Source organism: Gekko japonicus, unplaced genomic scaffold, assembly GCF_001447785.1.
Source record: "Gekko japonicus isolate JY-2015 unplaced genomic scaffold, Gekko_japonicus_V1.1 scaffold1190, whole genome shotgun sequence".
Taxonomy (NCBI): domain Eukaryota; kingdom Metazoa; phylum Chordata; class Lepidosauria; order Squamata; family Gekkonidae; genus Gekko; species Gekko japonicus.
This window is the reverse complement of record NW_015173159.1, coordinates 83,378-97,734: the sequence shown is the minus strand read 5'-3', so window position 1 is coordinate 97,734 and position 14,357 is coordinate 83,378. Positions and strand designations below refer to the sequence as shown.

At 43.7% G+C, this 14,357-nt stretch overlaps 1 protein-coding gene across 1 annotated transcript in view; it reads left to right on the top strand.

Moving 5' to 3' along the window:
• Positions 1–14,357, top strand: part of GNAS (GNAS complex locus) — a 122,172-nt gene that overhangs the window by 46,271 nt on the left and 61,544 nt on the right. Inside the window, exon 4 of the mRNA XM_015422449.1 lies at positions 11,971–12,068. Coding sequence (XP_015277935.1) covers positions 11,971–12,068 — 98 coding nt within the window. The remainder of the gene's footprint in view (positions 1–11,970; positions 12,069–14,357) is intronic.

The window sequence follows — 14,357 nt, the reverse complement described above, 5'->3', positions numbered from 1 at the left end:
GAAGACGGAGGCAAAAAATGCATTTGGCTTTTCAGCCATTTCCCTATCATCCTTCAGTACTCCTTTTACCCCTTGGTCATCCAAGGGCCCCACTGCCTCCCTGGCTGGTTTCCTGCTTCTAATGTATTTGAAGAAAGTTTCATTGTTGGTTTTTACGTTTTTTGCTATATGCTCCTCATATTCCCTTTTTGCCTGCCTGACCACAGACTTGCATTTTATTTGCCATAGCCTGTGTTCCGTTTTATCAGCCTCACTGTGACTAGCTTTCCACCGCTTAAAGGAATCCTTTTTACCTTTTACAGCTTCCATTACTTTGTTTGTTAACCATGCAGGCTTTTTCCTATACCTGTTTGTGCCTTTCCTAACCTGCGGAATTTTCCAGCTTCCAAACAGTTTTTCTAGCTCACTTGCTTCCACATACTGATGGCAAAAGCCCCACATTACCTGTATCTGAATTACATAGATGGCCTGAAAGGGAAGGGAAAACCCCATTACCTTCCAGTTTACAGGGGATTCCCTGTCTTTTCTCTTGAGAATATTCTCAGCACAAGTGATCGGGTGAATGGCGTTTTAGTAATTTCATGGCTGCTGTCACAGTCTGCACAAGTGATCAGGTGAATGGCGTTTTACATGTGCAAATAGCCCTTTACAGTTGTTGTATCACCCTGTACCTTTTTGTGCGTTTTAAAAAAGGCATTGTTTGGGATCCCTCCAGAGGTTTCGCAGCTGAAGAAGCAGCAAGACTGTTCACACTTCTGTATTTCATGAGCTGGGGCTATCGTACAAGTGGGTGTTCAGATGGCTACATCCCAAGCGTAGCAGCACTATTGTTCATCATTGTCTTTCCTCCGTCAGGGTTTCTCAAATGATTTATCTTGTTCTTTTTCCCCATTGCAATTGTTGGCCCTTTTTTCCCTAGAAAGAAATAAAATATGAAGACAGTTTTGGGGTACTTTCATTTTAAGTTTCTATATTTGCTGTGCAAGACGCATACCTAATTTTACAACCTTTCCGCATCCCTTTGCTATAAATGGATTCTTAATGATACCGTCTGCCTCGCTTACAGAGAATGGAGTGCGTAACTGCTTTCACTAGTTACATACAAATCAATAACTTCCTTCCTGTGCAGAACATTGTGTTGTCTTTGTGTGCCATGATTTGCAGAGGTGGAGAAGTTCTACAGGTGCCCTGCCTTGAACTCCCATAAATAATCACAAGTGTTCTCCATTTCTTGCTTATTCATTGATTGATTGTATTGGGAAATTCTCTTAAGTGTAAGGGTAACGTTTCCTGATAAGCAGTGTAGCTTGCCTTCTGTGTACTGTTTTAGAAAAAGGGAACAAGTAATTATTAAGAGGTCTGGAGACTGCAATGTAGATGGGAAAAAATGAATTCTGGCTTTTCTAACACTAGTATGTTAAGAACATGTGTGATCTATCTTAAATGAAGAGCTCTGCTTTCTTTCCAAAATGTGTAGAATTAAAATAAAATGCATTGTTACTTTTCAGATAATATAATCTTGTCTCCAGTTAAATTTTCAGTACAGTGTTAGATTTATCACTGGTATGTCTCCTAGGTTACACCTTAAGAACGGCGGGCCATGTAGTCCAGTATACTGTCTCACACAGCGGCCAAACAGTTCCACTGGAGGGCCAACAACAGGGCATAGAGGCTGAGGCCTTTCTCTGATATTGCCTCCTGGTACTAGTATTCAGAAGTTTACTGCCTAAATTCTAAATTCTGCAAGATGCTCAGTGATGAACTTGTAGCAGAGCTCAGACCATGGAATCCTGGGACATGCCAGATTCTAAAGGTGATGGAACCAAAGGTGCTGTGTTTTAATAGTACCAAAAAATGGAGTTTTTCAGACCTCCTGATAGACAACCAGGTGGTACATGGCAGCTCCCACTAGAACTTCTGGGTTCAGACCTGCTTATTGGAGGCATACCTCCACATCCCATTTTGGCCGTGTCCTTAGAAGTAATCTGGGGTTAATGTATGATCACGAACATTTTCTGGTGAAGAGCAGTGCATTGAGCCCGACGTTGCCAACCAGGATGTTTACAAAGAAGCCTGCAATTAAAGGGGATATTAGTCTACCTTGAGTAGAACCCTCTGTAGCAAGAGTGACCTGAAAACAGGCTTGCCTGTTCCTATCAGAGCACAAGAATATCAGGGTAAAGTGGTCCTGTCTGTAGAGGCCACATCCAAAGGTTCATGAACTAGGAACATGGATATGTAGATTAAATCCTGATATGTAGATAAATTCACAGAATATCCATCAAAAGCAGGTTTCCTGCAGGTTTTTAAACCCATAGGAATTCATAGGTTTTACACGTTGAACTAGAACTGACTTTGATATGGATCATTAGGAAGACTTATAGGCGGGCTTCAGGCTTTGTCTAGTTCTGAACATTTGCATTTTTTACGTGATAAGATGGTTTGTGAATCTGTCCTTTCTGCGTGAGATAAAGTTGTTATTTTCTCTGGATCCCAGGAATTGATGTCTTTGGCCTCTTTACCCTGTTCATGAAAATTCATTTCTAACTCTTAGAATAGTTTTTAGAGATCTGTCTGGATAGGCCATATTGTTGGAATTTGGAGTCAGGATGTCATTCCAGTAGCACTTTACTGGGCAAGAAGTGTTTTGAGGTCCATATTGTCTAGGTGTTACCAGAGCATAGCTAGACTAATTAACTTACAAGGTTCTTTCATATTATTGTGTGCCACAGTGTATTGTTTTGGTTATGCTTTTGAAGGAGATCAGCAAAGATATTCTTGGATATCCATCAACAGACGGATACACCGTGAAAGCAGTGCAGTATTGAGACGAAATGGACACCTTTGAGGCCAAGGTTTTATATGCTGTCATAAAAATTATGAGCCTTCTTCTTGGACAAACTGTTGTCAGCTTTTCGTGAATAGTAGAGGGGTATTTTTAGAGTCCTTCTATTAAAAGGCATCAATATACAGTTGCAGGAATAACCCGCATTGCTGCTGTTACATCATGTGCTCTATTAGAATGTGCCAACAGATGAATTGATGTTATGGCAACAGGAAACCAACATGCAAGGGCTAGTCTGGTTGTTGTCTTTCCAGGTAACATGCGTACTACAAAGTGTGACTGGAATGACTTGGTGAGCTTTGTAATCGATTCTCTCTCTCTCTCTCTTTCTTTTTTTTAAGACCATAGTTTCTGATAGGGCCATGTGAAGTTGGTCATAGTGACTCAGCTCTCTCGGACTCCTCCTTGCCCCTTGTTTTTATTCCTGAAGGCAGAGGATCAAATAACTGTTTGTGTTTTCTGCTGTGAGACACCCTCCCTTACTTACTGTCTCACGGTATATCTGCCATTGTGGGTTTTTCAGTGGCGGAGACACAAGCCATAAAAGGGACATCCAGATAGCCAGTTTGGTGTAGTGGTTAGGAGTGTGGACTCTAATCTGCGATTATCAGGTTTGACTCCCCAGTCCTCCACATGCAACTGCTGGCGTGACCTTGGGTCAGTCACAGTTCTCTCAGAGCTGTTCTCTCAAGGGCAGTTCTCAAAAGAACTCTCTCAGCCCCACCAACTTCAAAGGGTGTCTGTTGTGGGGAGGGGAAGGGAAAGGAGATTGTAAGCCATTCTGAGACTCCTTCGGGCATTGAAGGGCAGGGTATAACTCCCAATTTCTTCTTCTTCGGGAGGTGTATTGTTTGCATGGCCTGCAAATATATTGGGATGCTGAACTGTAGGCTTTGTAGGAAAAAATTCAGATGGGTAGCCGTGTTGGTCTGAAGCAGCAGAACAAAATTTGAGTCCAGTGGCATGTTTAAGACCAACAAAATTTTGTTTAAGGTATAAGCTTCCGTGTGCAAAGCACACTTAGACAAATGGAATAAAATCTCAAGGGTTACTTGCAGGAAAAAAGAGGGGGGGCAGCCATTAAGAGGGGCCACTCAGAGCCAAGATGCATATGCAGAGCTCAAATTGGATCAGGTGGCTGGTAAGATCAATGGATAGCAGCAAATTAGCATGTAATTTCAAGAGTTAACAAAAAGATGTGAGAATGAAGCTAGAGTCCAGCAGTACCCCCAAGACAAACCAAGCTCAACCCCTGTGTACATGGGAGAACAGAGACTTTGAACTACTTCCTTGTACATGGATTGGTGTAGGGGCAGCTGACCTGTTACCCTGTTTCCCCGAAAATAAGACCTACCCCCAAAATAAGCCCTAGCAGGATTTCTATGCATTTGTGGTATAAGCCCTAGTGTGTCTTCTTGAGAAAAAATAAATATAAGACAGTGTCTTATTTTCGGGGAAACGCGGTAGTAGCAGCCATGCTGTCTTCTGGGGCCTAGGAAGCTGTCAATACCAGTTCCTTTCCCAGTCTTGGAGCCTTTGACGTTCAAGTGAAGTGAAAAAGAGGACAGGGCCCAGTAGAGGGTGGCACAGAAAATTACCATCCGGGGGGGGGGACCATATAAAGCCCATGGAGACTATGTACAGTGGCACCAACTTTGGTCCCCTCCAAAACTGGGAAAGGAAATCGGCATTGTCAATTTTCTGAGCCTGAAAAAAAACACACCTAACTTTGAGATCCGGCGTGCTGTTGCATACCAGATGTTGAGCACAAGTGAGTGTCGTATCAGGTCCCCTCCAAAACTGGGAAAGGAAATCGGCATTGTCAATTTTCTGAGCCTGAAAAAAACCACACCTAACTTTGAGATCCGGCGTGCTGTTGCATACCAGATGTTGAGCACAAGTGAGTGTCGTATCAGGTCCCCTCCAAAACTGGGAAAGGAAATCGGCATTGTCAATTTTCTGAGCCTGAAAAAAAACACACCTAACTTTGAGATCCGGCGTGCTGTTGCACACCAGATGTTGAGCACAAGTGAGTGTCGTATCAGATAGTTGTATAGTGCATAGAACTGGCGCAACGTGAGTTTTATGTATCCCTCTGAGGCAGGCCCGTAGCTACAGTGGGACATTTGGGGCCCCGCCCCACAAACAGCCTTGAAAGTAAGGTCTAGAAACAGGCCTGGAGCCTCCCCCTTTAAAGACAGACCTTCAGATTAATCTAATTAACTGTCGTTTAACTGCCCCCTTAAAAATTTAAATGCCCCCCCCCAAAACAAGAAAATCCTGGCTATGGGCCTGCTCTGAGGTCATCTCTACAGGGAGAAAAGAGCTTGAGGTCACCCAGTTCGCACAGGAACCTGTCAGTTAGGATTGGGCATTGAAGCTGCCGCCGCCTGTAGCTGCTGTTGGCCCCGTGGTTGCTCAGACCAGCTCTGAGCCCCGTTTCAGCAGCGCTGGTGTGGCGACCCTCCCTCAGCCGCTTGGTATTCATAGCACTGCCCGCATTCTTTGAGCAGCCGACAAGAAGAACAAAAGAATTGCTGCCAGTTCCTTGTTCCTCACCTCCACTGCGGCCTGGCAGTGTGAACGAGACTGGACAGAAGAGTAGGGTAGCAGCGGTACCAGCACTGCAGAGAGGACGGAGGGAGTTTCCAGCTGGCTGTAAGCAACAACTACTGCTACAACCAGTACACTCAAGGGATGGTTCACAGGCACCTTTGTTAACTGGCCCACAGATGGGAATACAAATTGACTTGCTGCATTTGCGGCCTGTTTGCCTTTTCAAAATCCTCGCATCTCTTACTCTTTTCCTCTCCTCTTCCTCCAAGTGGCCTTTTTCCCCCCCGACCCTTTACCCCGGGGCTCTTATCAATGACTCAAAGGAGACCATTGGCATTTTCCATCTGATTTCCTTTTGGACACTATATTTGCAAAATGTGCAGTCATGGTGGAACGTTAGAGCTTTCTTGTCTATTTAAAGAAAATGAGTCTTAGTATCCTAGATTTAGCACTAGGTTTCAGGTGAGTAAGGCTTAAAAGCTCTGACCTGGATTGCCCAGGCTAGCCCAATCTTGTCATATCTCAGAAGCTAAGCAGAGTCAGACCTGGTGAGTGTTTGGATGGGAGGCCACCCGGGAGGTCTGGGGTCCCTATGCAGGGGCAGGCAGTGGCAAGCAGCCTCTGAACCGTCTCTTGCCTTCGAAACTCCATGGGGGGGTCACCATGTTGGCTGCCACTTGACGGCACCCTCCACCACCCCCAGGCCTTAAAAGCAGATGGCAAGCAGACTTGCGTAGGGATGTGCCCTTCAAAACTTTTTGATTTTTAATTTCATTTCAGGATTTTGGGAGGGACATGGTTTTTATAATCTGAAATTTTGGGAGTGTCAGTACTGTTAAGGAAATCCATTCTGCTGAGTTTTTTGGGGAATATCAGCACCAGAAAACCCATGCCCTTTTTAAAAAGTTAAATTAAAGAGTAATTTTTAGGGCACCCACAGGCAGCATGAGTTGTAAGGGAGAGAGAGGCAGCTGAGCTGTGGCACTGAGGCTGCTGTGGCCCTTTAAAAACACCCTTTGAACTTTTAAAGATCCACTGTGGTGCCGCAGTGGATCTTTGAAGCTTAAAGGGGCGTGGCAGCATCAGTACCATGGTGGCCTAGTAGGGCATACACTCTCATTCTCTCCTCCCTTACCACTCCCTCTGCATCTCCATCTTCCAAACCCAAGACATTCGCAAAACTTGGGAAGGTTTCCTGAAATGGGAGTGTTTCGAGTCATTTTGGATATCCCTGAGTTGAGACAAAACAAGGACTTTTGGGAGTGATTTCAGCTCAGGAACATCCGAATGCACACTCCCACACCAATGCACAGGCCAGTTTTGGTATTTACCAAGTGCCAGTGGCACTGAATAAATTCCCCCCATTTACATTTTACTGCAAGTACTATCTAACAGCTTTAATCAAAAAGAAGTGTAATTTGTATCTGATTCTTTTGAGGTCTTTTAATTTGAAGTTCATCCCATGTTTCTCTGCAGATTTCGTTTCAGAGTAATAAATACCAGAAATAACTGCGCTATTTCAAATGCTGTTTTCCCTTTCTCTCTGCATCATAGCATTTTTCTTTGTTACCAATTTTTTTAAAAAAATTAAAATTAAATAGTGGCCAGATTTTGGTCAACTAGTACCATAATACTGTTTAACTTTCTCCTCTCTTTTTACTTACTTCATTTATACCACGCCTTTCTCCCCAGTGTCCTCTCCTCTCCCATTTATCCTCGTAACAACCTTGTGAGCTAGGTTAGGCTGAGTGTGTGTGATTGGCCAAGGTCCCCTGGCAAGCTTCCACAGCAGAGCAGGGAATCGAACCTGGGTCTCCTAGCGCCTAGCCCACCACTGGGAGGGACTGTAGCTCAGTGGAAGAGCCTCTGCTTTGCATGCAGAGGGGGTCCCAGTTTCAGTCTCCAGGTAAAAGGACCAGGTGGGAGGAGGGGATGTGAAAGTCCTTAGCCTGAAATCCTGGAGAGCCGCTGCCAGTCTGAGTAGACAATACTGACCCTGGTGGACAAATGGTCTGATTCAGTCTTAACCACTATAGCAGCCTGTCACTCTCTTGCCATGCCACTTCTGCACTGTGCCTGTGGGCTGCTCGCAACAGCAGTGGGAGCCCAGTTGTGCACAGGCTCGGGGAGAGGAAGGCTGCAGGATGCTCTCAGGGAAGGAAGGCATGTGAGGGTTTCAGCCTGGCGTGATTGGTGTGCTGCATCGTGGCAGGCTCAGCCCAGCAAAGGTATAAGAATGATATGCTGGAATTCTTTGGGCATCCGAGGCTCCACCCCTTGCACCATCTATGGAAGGAGGCAGAATGGTTTCTGTGTCTTGTGCCTGTGTTGTAACCCGCACATAATTTATGGGATAAGAATCTTAACTCAAGTAGTGGAAAACCTACATACTCCCGACCTCTCCACCTAATTTAGCAGTGGTAGAAAGTCACTGGTGAAGCAGTAGGCGGCACCCACGCAATGTGCTTAAACTGTATTGTGGGAGTAGAGTTTAAGCTAAGGGAGAAGGCTGCCTGTTGAAAGTCGTGATCTCAGACGGTTGTCTATAATGCGGTAATTCGAAATGTCAGTGTATTATTGTCAGCCCCGGTTTTTAAATCCCAGTCAAAGAGTTCAAAGAATGTGGACTTGGATTATTTGTCAGTCAGCTGTGAAAAGTTAATGGCCACTTTAATGAGATAGCAGGATAACTGTTGGCGGGGTATAGTTCAGGTTAGAAGTCGTCTACCTTAAGGAAAGTTGTAGTCTCTTTGGCTGTGGTCTTCGTGCTGATTACGTTCATTCATTGAAATGAATCATGACCCAGTAGAATGCCCTGATCAAGATAAAAACCTTCCTCTGCTGACTGGGAATAGCCTCGGTTATCTCCTTGCCCTCACATTCTGGTCATTTTGCAATAGAAAACATTGCTTAAGAACACATCTGCACAGATAGAAATCCCTCCTTAGTGGATGAAATACATGGTGGCTGTGAGCCTGGCCCCTCCCTATCCTACTTTTTATTAAATTGGTAGTCTTGGAGGACAGAAGGCTGTATTTAAAACAGAGATTTAGGAGCATTTTCCAGTCTGACTAAGAATATATCATAAGCTTTCATAAGATGCAGCCTACTTAAAGAAAAGGGTTAATAGCCGTCAACTGCAAGGCTGTTCATGGACTACTTGCTCTCAACATTTCTTCATCAAAAGGTGCAGTAGCTTCTGCTACAGATTACAGTGGCAAGAAATATCTATGGGACTGCCTGTCCCCGTATGTGCCCCGAAGAGCCTTACGCTCTGCGGATAGCCATCTGCTGGTCGTCCCCAACCTGAAAGATGCCCACCTAGCCGCAACCAAGGCCAGAGCTTTCTTGGCCCTGGCCCCAGTCGGGCGGAACAGGCTTCCAATTGAGATCAGGGACCTGCGAGACCTGTTGCACTTTTGCAGGTCCTGCCAAACGGGGCTGTACCACCAGGCCTTTGAGGCAGCAGGTATCTACCAGCTGGCCTCCCTATCGCTACTGCATGGGGCCATTATGGCTCGGCGCTGGCCCCCTCATTTCCCGGCTGTAGGAACTGACATTGAATATACCTCACTGCTGACTTTAAACGTTTTAAATTGGTTTTATTGTACTGATTTAATATTGTTGTTTATTGTCTGATTGGATTGTTTTAAGATCGTACTGAATTTATTGTCGTGAGCCACCCTGACCCCGCTTGTGGGAAGGGCAGGCTATAAATCGAAAAAATAAAATAAAAAATTAAAATAAATGGTGCATAGTTATTTTTTAAAAACTCATTGTCCCTGTTTATATCCTGTTTCATACAGTCCAGTTTGTTACGCATTTCTTTTCCATTGCCCATCAGCACAGATGGTCTTCCCCAGACAGACTAGCCTTTTCTGTGTACAGGAGACTCTGCCCTCCCCATGGGGTAGCATTCCATCATGAGAACTATCTGAACTCGATACAGTTTAGGCATGCATTTATTGCTTTGTCAGCTGATTGTGAGAATTAGCCCTGTGGTGGCAGGGAAATTCCATAGTACTTCAGATATTTTGGCATTTCACGGTACTCTTGATGTAGTAGAGAGTTACTTGGTGGCAAAGAGGATAGACCGTGAAAAGGAGTTGGAGGAAGGAAGATTAAAAAGCATTTGGAACATAAAGTTCTCATCTTGGGTTGATCCAACAGAGGTTCATTGTTCTAAAACATTCTTTTTTCTCCCCAATTCTGTGGCAGTTTCTTTTTTTCACTCGGTACAGACAAATATGCATCTCCAGCGTACATCACTAATTTGCACGGGTTTTTTTAACTCATTTTCACAGGAAGCCGTCATCTATGAGACCACCTATGAAGATGTTGTCCCTTTTTGAATGCAGCACTAATGTTGTTTTTTTGTTAATGATTTGGATTATCTCTATTGCTGATTTTTAGTCAAGCTAAGCAGTTTTTATATCAGTAGTCTTTGGGAAAGTCGTGGAAGTATAGGGTGCTCTTTCTCCTGAAAACAAATGAGTTTAGATTTCATCTGTGAGAAAAAGCATGTTCATTTACTGTGGCATGTAACCATAGTCACCATGACCTGGATAGCCCTGGGCAGCCCAATCTTACCCAACCTTCGATACTAAGTAGGGTGGATCCTGGTCAGTATTTGGAAGGGAACCACCAAGGAATACCAGGGTCATGACTCAGATGCAGGCAATGACAAGTCACCTCTGAATGTCTCTTGCCTTGAAAACCCCACAGGGTCGTCATAAATCGCTGTGTCTTGACAGCAAAAAAAAAAAAGTCATGGCCATACCCATTTGTTCCAAATTCATTAGAAAAACTTATCACTCAGGACTTTTGTGCTTACTACCAACAGGGTGGAGCTACTGTTCCATAAAACGCTCGTTGTAGCATTTAAAAAAATAGGCATTCATACTGTTAGTTAATTATGCTGATTGTCTTCTACCAAAGAGTACAAAGAGAGAACTCATTTGCATTGATAGTGCCTCAGTGTTTCATGTGTTTATGAACGTATCTTTAAAAATAGTAAAATAATAAAAATAGGTAATTTCATTCTTGATCCCAGTATTACAGATTTGTGGTGGGTTTGTGAACTGATTCACAAATGATGCACACCAGCTGGTTACCCTGTGTACTTGGCAGGTAACAGTTCACGTGAACTGCCCTGCTGAAAGGGCTTTGGTATCACGGCAAGTTTCTCTGGTACACTATCTGCGGTAGATTGCAGTACATGCAAGCCTACATTTAATGTTGCCGTCTTTGAGTGGAAAATGTAAAAATCCTGGTTAAGGGTGAACCAGGCTAGTGTTGATGGTCGTTAATGTTGGTATAGACTGTTACACTGAGGTGTAGTTAAGGCCAACAAGGAAAGGAAAGGGGGAATTTGCAAATAGGGAAAAGGGAGAGGTGCAGAACTGATCTTCTGATTGTGGCTTATCATTGTGTTTGCTCTGGGGCACGGAGAGAGCACAACTAATTTGAATAGCGGTGTTGCTAAAAGTTGAGTTCCTCAGATCCTTTGCTTAGGGGATACAGACAGCAAGGCGTTAGAAGACTCATGCAACTCAATGATATTTTTTCTTGGAGTCCGTTCCGAGATCATCATCATGGAACCTGAAAATCCAGTACTTTATTCACCAGGATTCCAAAAGAAGACAACACAAATGACTGATATTTTAAGAAATAAATTCTTTTGAATGTTTAAGAAGTTCAGCAGTCCCTTCTCTCTGTTCTCACCGTTCTCTCTCTTTTTAAAAGGATTTTCCTTATTTGTATGTGGTTCACAAGTGATTGGTACTACAGGTTATTCTGCATTTTGAAAATGTGCAACCACCAAGAATAATGAAACTTTTTTTTTTCTTCCATTAAGTCTTGAAAGTGGCTTTTAAGTCCTGGGATACAACTAGCTTTTTTTTCTTCTTCTTCATTTGAATGAAAATTAGGGTTTCTCTGAACGAGATGGAGAAGTACCATTCGGGCTTAGGGGAAGGTGCTTTTCTTCTATGCTTCTCTGCAGGAGAAATATAATGCAGAATCTGGAACCTTATGCAGATTCTGTTGAACGCCAGGGTTGATTGCTTGTGAAGGGAAAGCCTCTAGCAGTTTATTTGAAAACACATTGCTGATCAATGTGGGGTGGTGCAGGAAAGGGGAGGAACACAGGGGGAGCTCTGTGGGCCTTCCACACATGGGCGGCAGGGTTACTGCCCATTCTTAGTTATAAAAAAGCTGCTTTTGTATCCATTGCAGAAATATTAGCAGATACATAAAGTAGCTGAAAATGCACATTCCTCTGTCGGTGGAACCAGTGTGCATGCTTTAGTTTCTGAGACTTTATTTGTGGGGATATTACAGTACTACTTATGCTTTCTACTGTGATCTATCTGCCAAGTATAAATAACAGGGAATCAAGAGGTGGTGCTTCTTGCAGGAAACTCTTTATCATTCTAATGCTGCACGTCCGTGTTTATTTGGATAGTAGTTGCTCATTTTGAGTAAAAGCAAGTTGGGGGGGGGTTGTTGTTTTTCATTACTGGTGAATGTTCCCTGCTGAGTTGTTGCCTCCCTTTATTTGCTTTCAGGACTTTTATGAACATACAAAAACACTTTGGCAAGATGAAGGTGTGAAAGCCTGCTACGAGAGATCCAACGAATATCAGTTGATCGACTGTGCACAGTAGTGAGTATAATTCTGGTTAAACTTTGGGACCCCTGTGTCTTGGGGAATGGCAAAAGAAGGGAAGGCTATAAGCTGGGTGCAGCTGTAAAGCTCTCCCAAGAAGTTCGCAGAGTAGATCTTCTCCACTTTCTCCTTTCCCAGGCAGCCTGCTGTTTGTCCCAAAACTCCTCTTTAAGAATCAGGGAGAGTCTCACAAGCAAAAAGCAAGTCCCCTCCCTCCTCTTCCACTGTTGGCTTCTATCAGCAGAGGAGAGGTTAGGAGGCAATTTTACCTCATTACTGTAGTACCACATCCTGTGATGCATTTGGCTTGCAAGGTTCTCTTGACCATCAGAGAGGAGTTCCAGAACATGGGGTAGGCTGCTTGGGGAGGGGGAAGATGGGGAGAGATCCAGTCTGCCAACTACGTTTCTTCTGAGTTTACCCCCCCACACACACACCAAATCATTAATTAGAAGGACATGCATAACTGTATTGTGAATTGACGGAGAAGTCTTGGAACTCTGGCCCACCCTGAACCTCTTGGTCTTCATCTGGATTTATTTTGGTTTGTTCCTTCGACCCTATGATATTTACTTGGGTTTTGGTGTGCAGTGTGATCCTTGGAGACCACCAGCAATTTTCCAAGTGAGAAAACTGTATTTGGGGAGAATTTTATTGTGTAATTAAAACTAAACCATTTGCCTTCATGTCAACAGTCAGTGGCGGAAAATTTCTGTAAATGTTATGTAAGTTTAAGCCACTCTTCAGTATTCAGTAGCTTGGCCTCTGTATGTATGTAGAGTACAAACCCTGTTGGGAAATCAAGGAACCGATTTCTGTAAAGTAATTCCCAGCTTTTGATCAGTTTGTTGTTTCCTTTTAATGGTATCTGGATAGGGGAGATATCCTTGTGTGAGATGCAACAGGTGTGAGAGTTTTTGTGGATCGGGGGAGGGGGGAATCTGCCTAAAGTGAAACTAATACAGTTGAGCATAATCTAGTGTTAAATAGAAGCTTTGTGTGCTAGAATGAAAATGATATTAGAGATACATAGAATAAAATGTTTTGCTTAATCCCAGTCCTGTTCAGTTTTACATTATCTGTTTTTGCTGTTTGGAGTGGTTTTCAGTGTACTGCTAATCTCTTTTCCTTGAGTAAGGGGATTTGCCATTGTAAAATTAGTGAGAAAACAGGAATTTTCTCCAGATGAAGTTGTACCATCATCTTTTGGCAGTATGATGCTTCAGCGGATTGGGAAGGAGCAGAGGAAAAGTCAAATCTGCAATTATATTAGGGAAAGGTCTCTACATTATTTTTAGATGCCAATCTTATTTTCTTCTTAATAAATGGAAAGCTTCTTTTAAACTTCAGATGTTTCATAATGCTCTTGGCTAGGCTAATCACCAACAGAAACTGCATACCTTTTACGAGCATTCACAAATCTGTTCACTGGCTTGCTAGAGATGTGCCTCTGTCCCTGGAGGGTGCAGGATACTCAGCTGCAAGCAGATTCCCTTCCCTGGAGCTCGCATTTGAACTGATAGACTTCTGCTGTTTCTTACCTTCTCCGTAGCCCTGTGCAGATCAGAGGAGATCCCATCACTCTCCCCAAGTTCTGGGCACCCATGGAAGGGGAGAGGATTGACAGTGACTTAAAATGTCTGTCAAAGTAAGCCAGGCCAGCATTTTTGGACCCCTGCCCTTTTAAGCAGTTGTGTTACCATTATCATAGGGCCCTTATAGCCCCCTGTTCAGTTTGTCCAGGGGATAATGTGGGTATGCAGAATATGACCTGACATTGGTGTTTGGTATCTATGTTGAAGGAAGCATGTAAGGCCTGAAGCTAGACTGGACAGCCCTTAATAAAATGAAACTAGGATGTCGCCTTATAGCTAATCTGACCATTGGTCCATCTACTCTGTTGTTTGTTCTGTCTGACAGCAACTCTCCAGGAACTGAGGTGGAACTGGTTCTTCTCAACAAATGCCAGATCCTTTAACTGGAAATGGCAGAGACTGAAGGATCGGGACCTTCTGCATCCAAAGGATGTACCCTGCCTCATAATTCAGTATCATGCAAATGGTTGTAATCAATGCTCCCTCTAAGCTGTGGAGTCTTGTGAGCAAAAATTCTACTTTGTGAGCTACTGGCATTAAAGTTGTGAGTGAGCAATTTGGCTACTGCATAAATTAGTTTGCTCTGGAGCCATCCTTCCTGAGCTAATACAAAAAAAATGTGTGAGCTGGAGGCTAAAAAACTGTGAGCTAGCTCACACTAACTCAGCTTAGAGGGAACACTGGTTGTAAT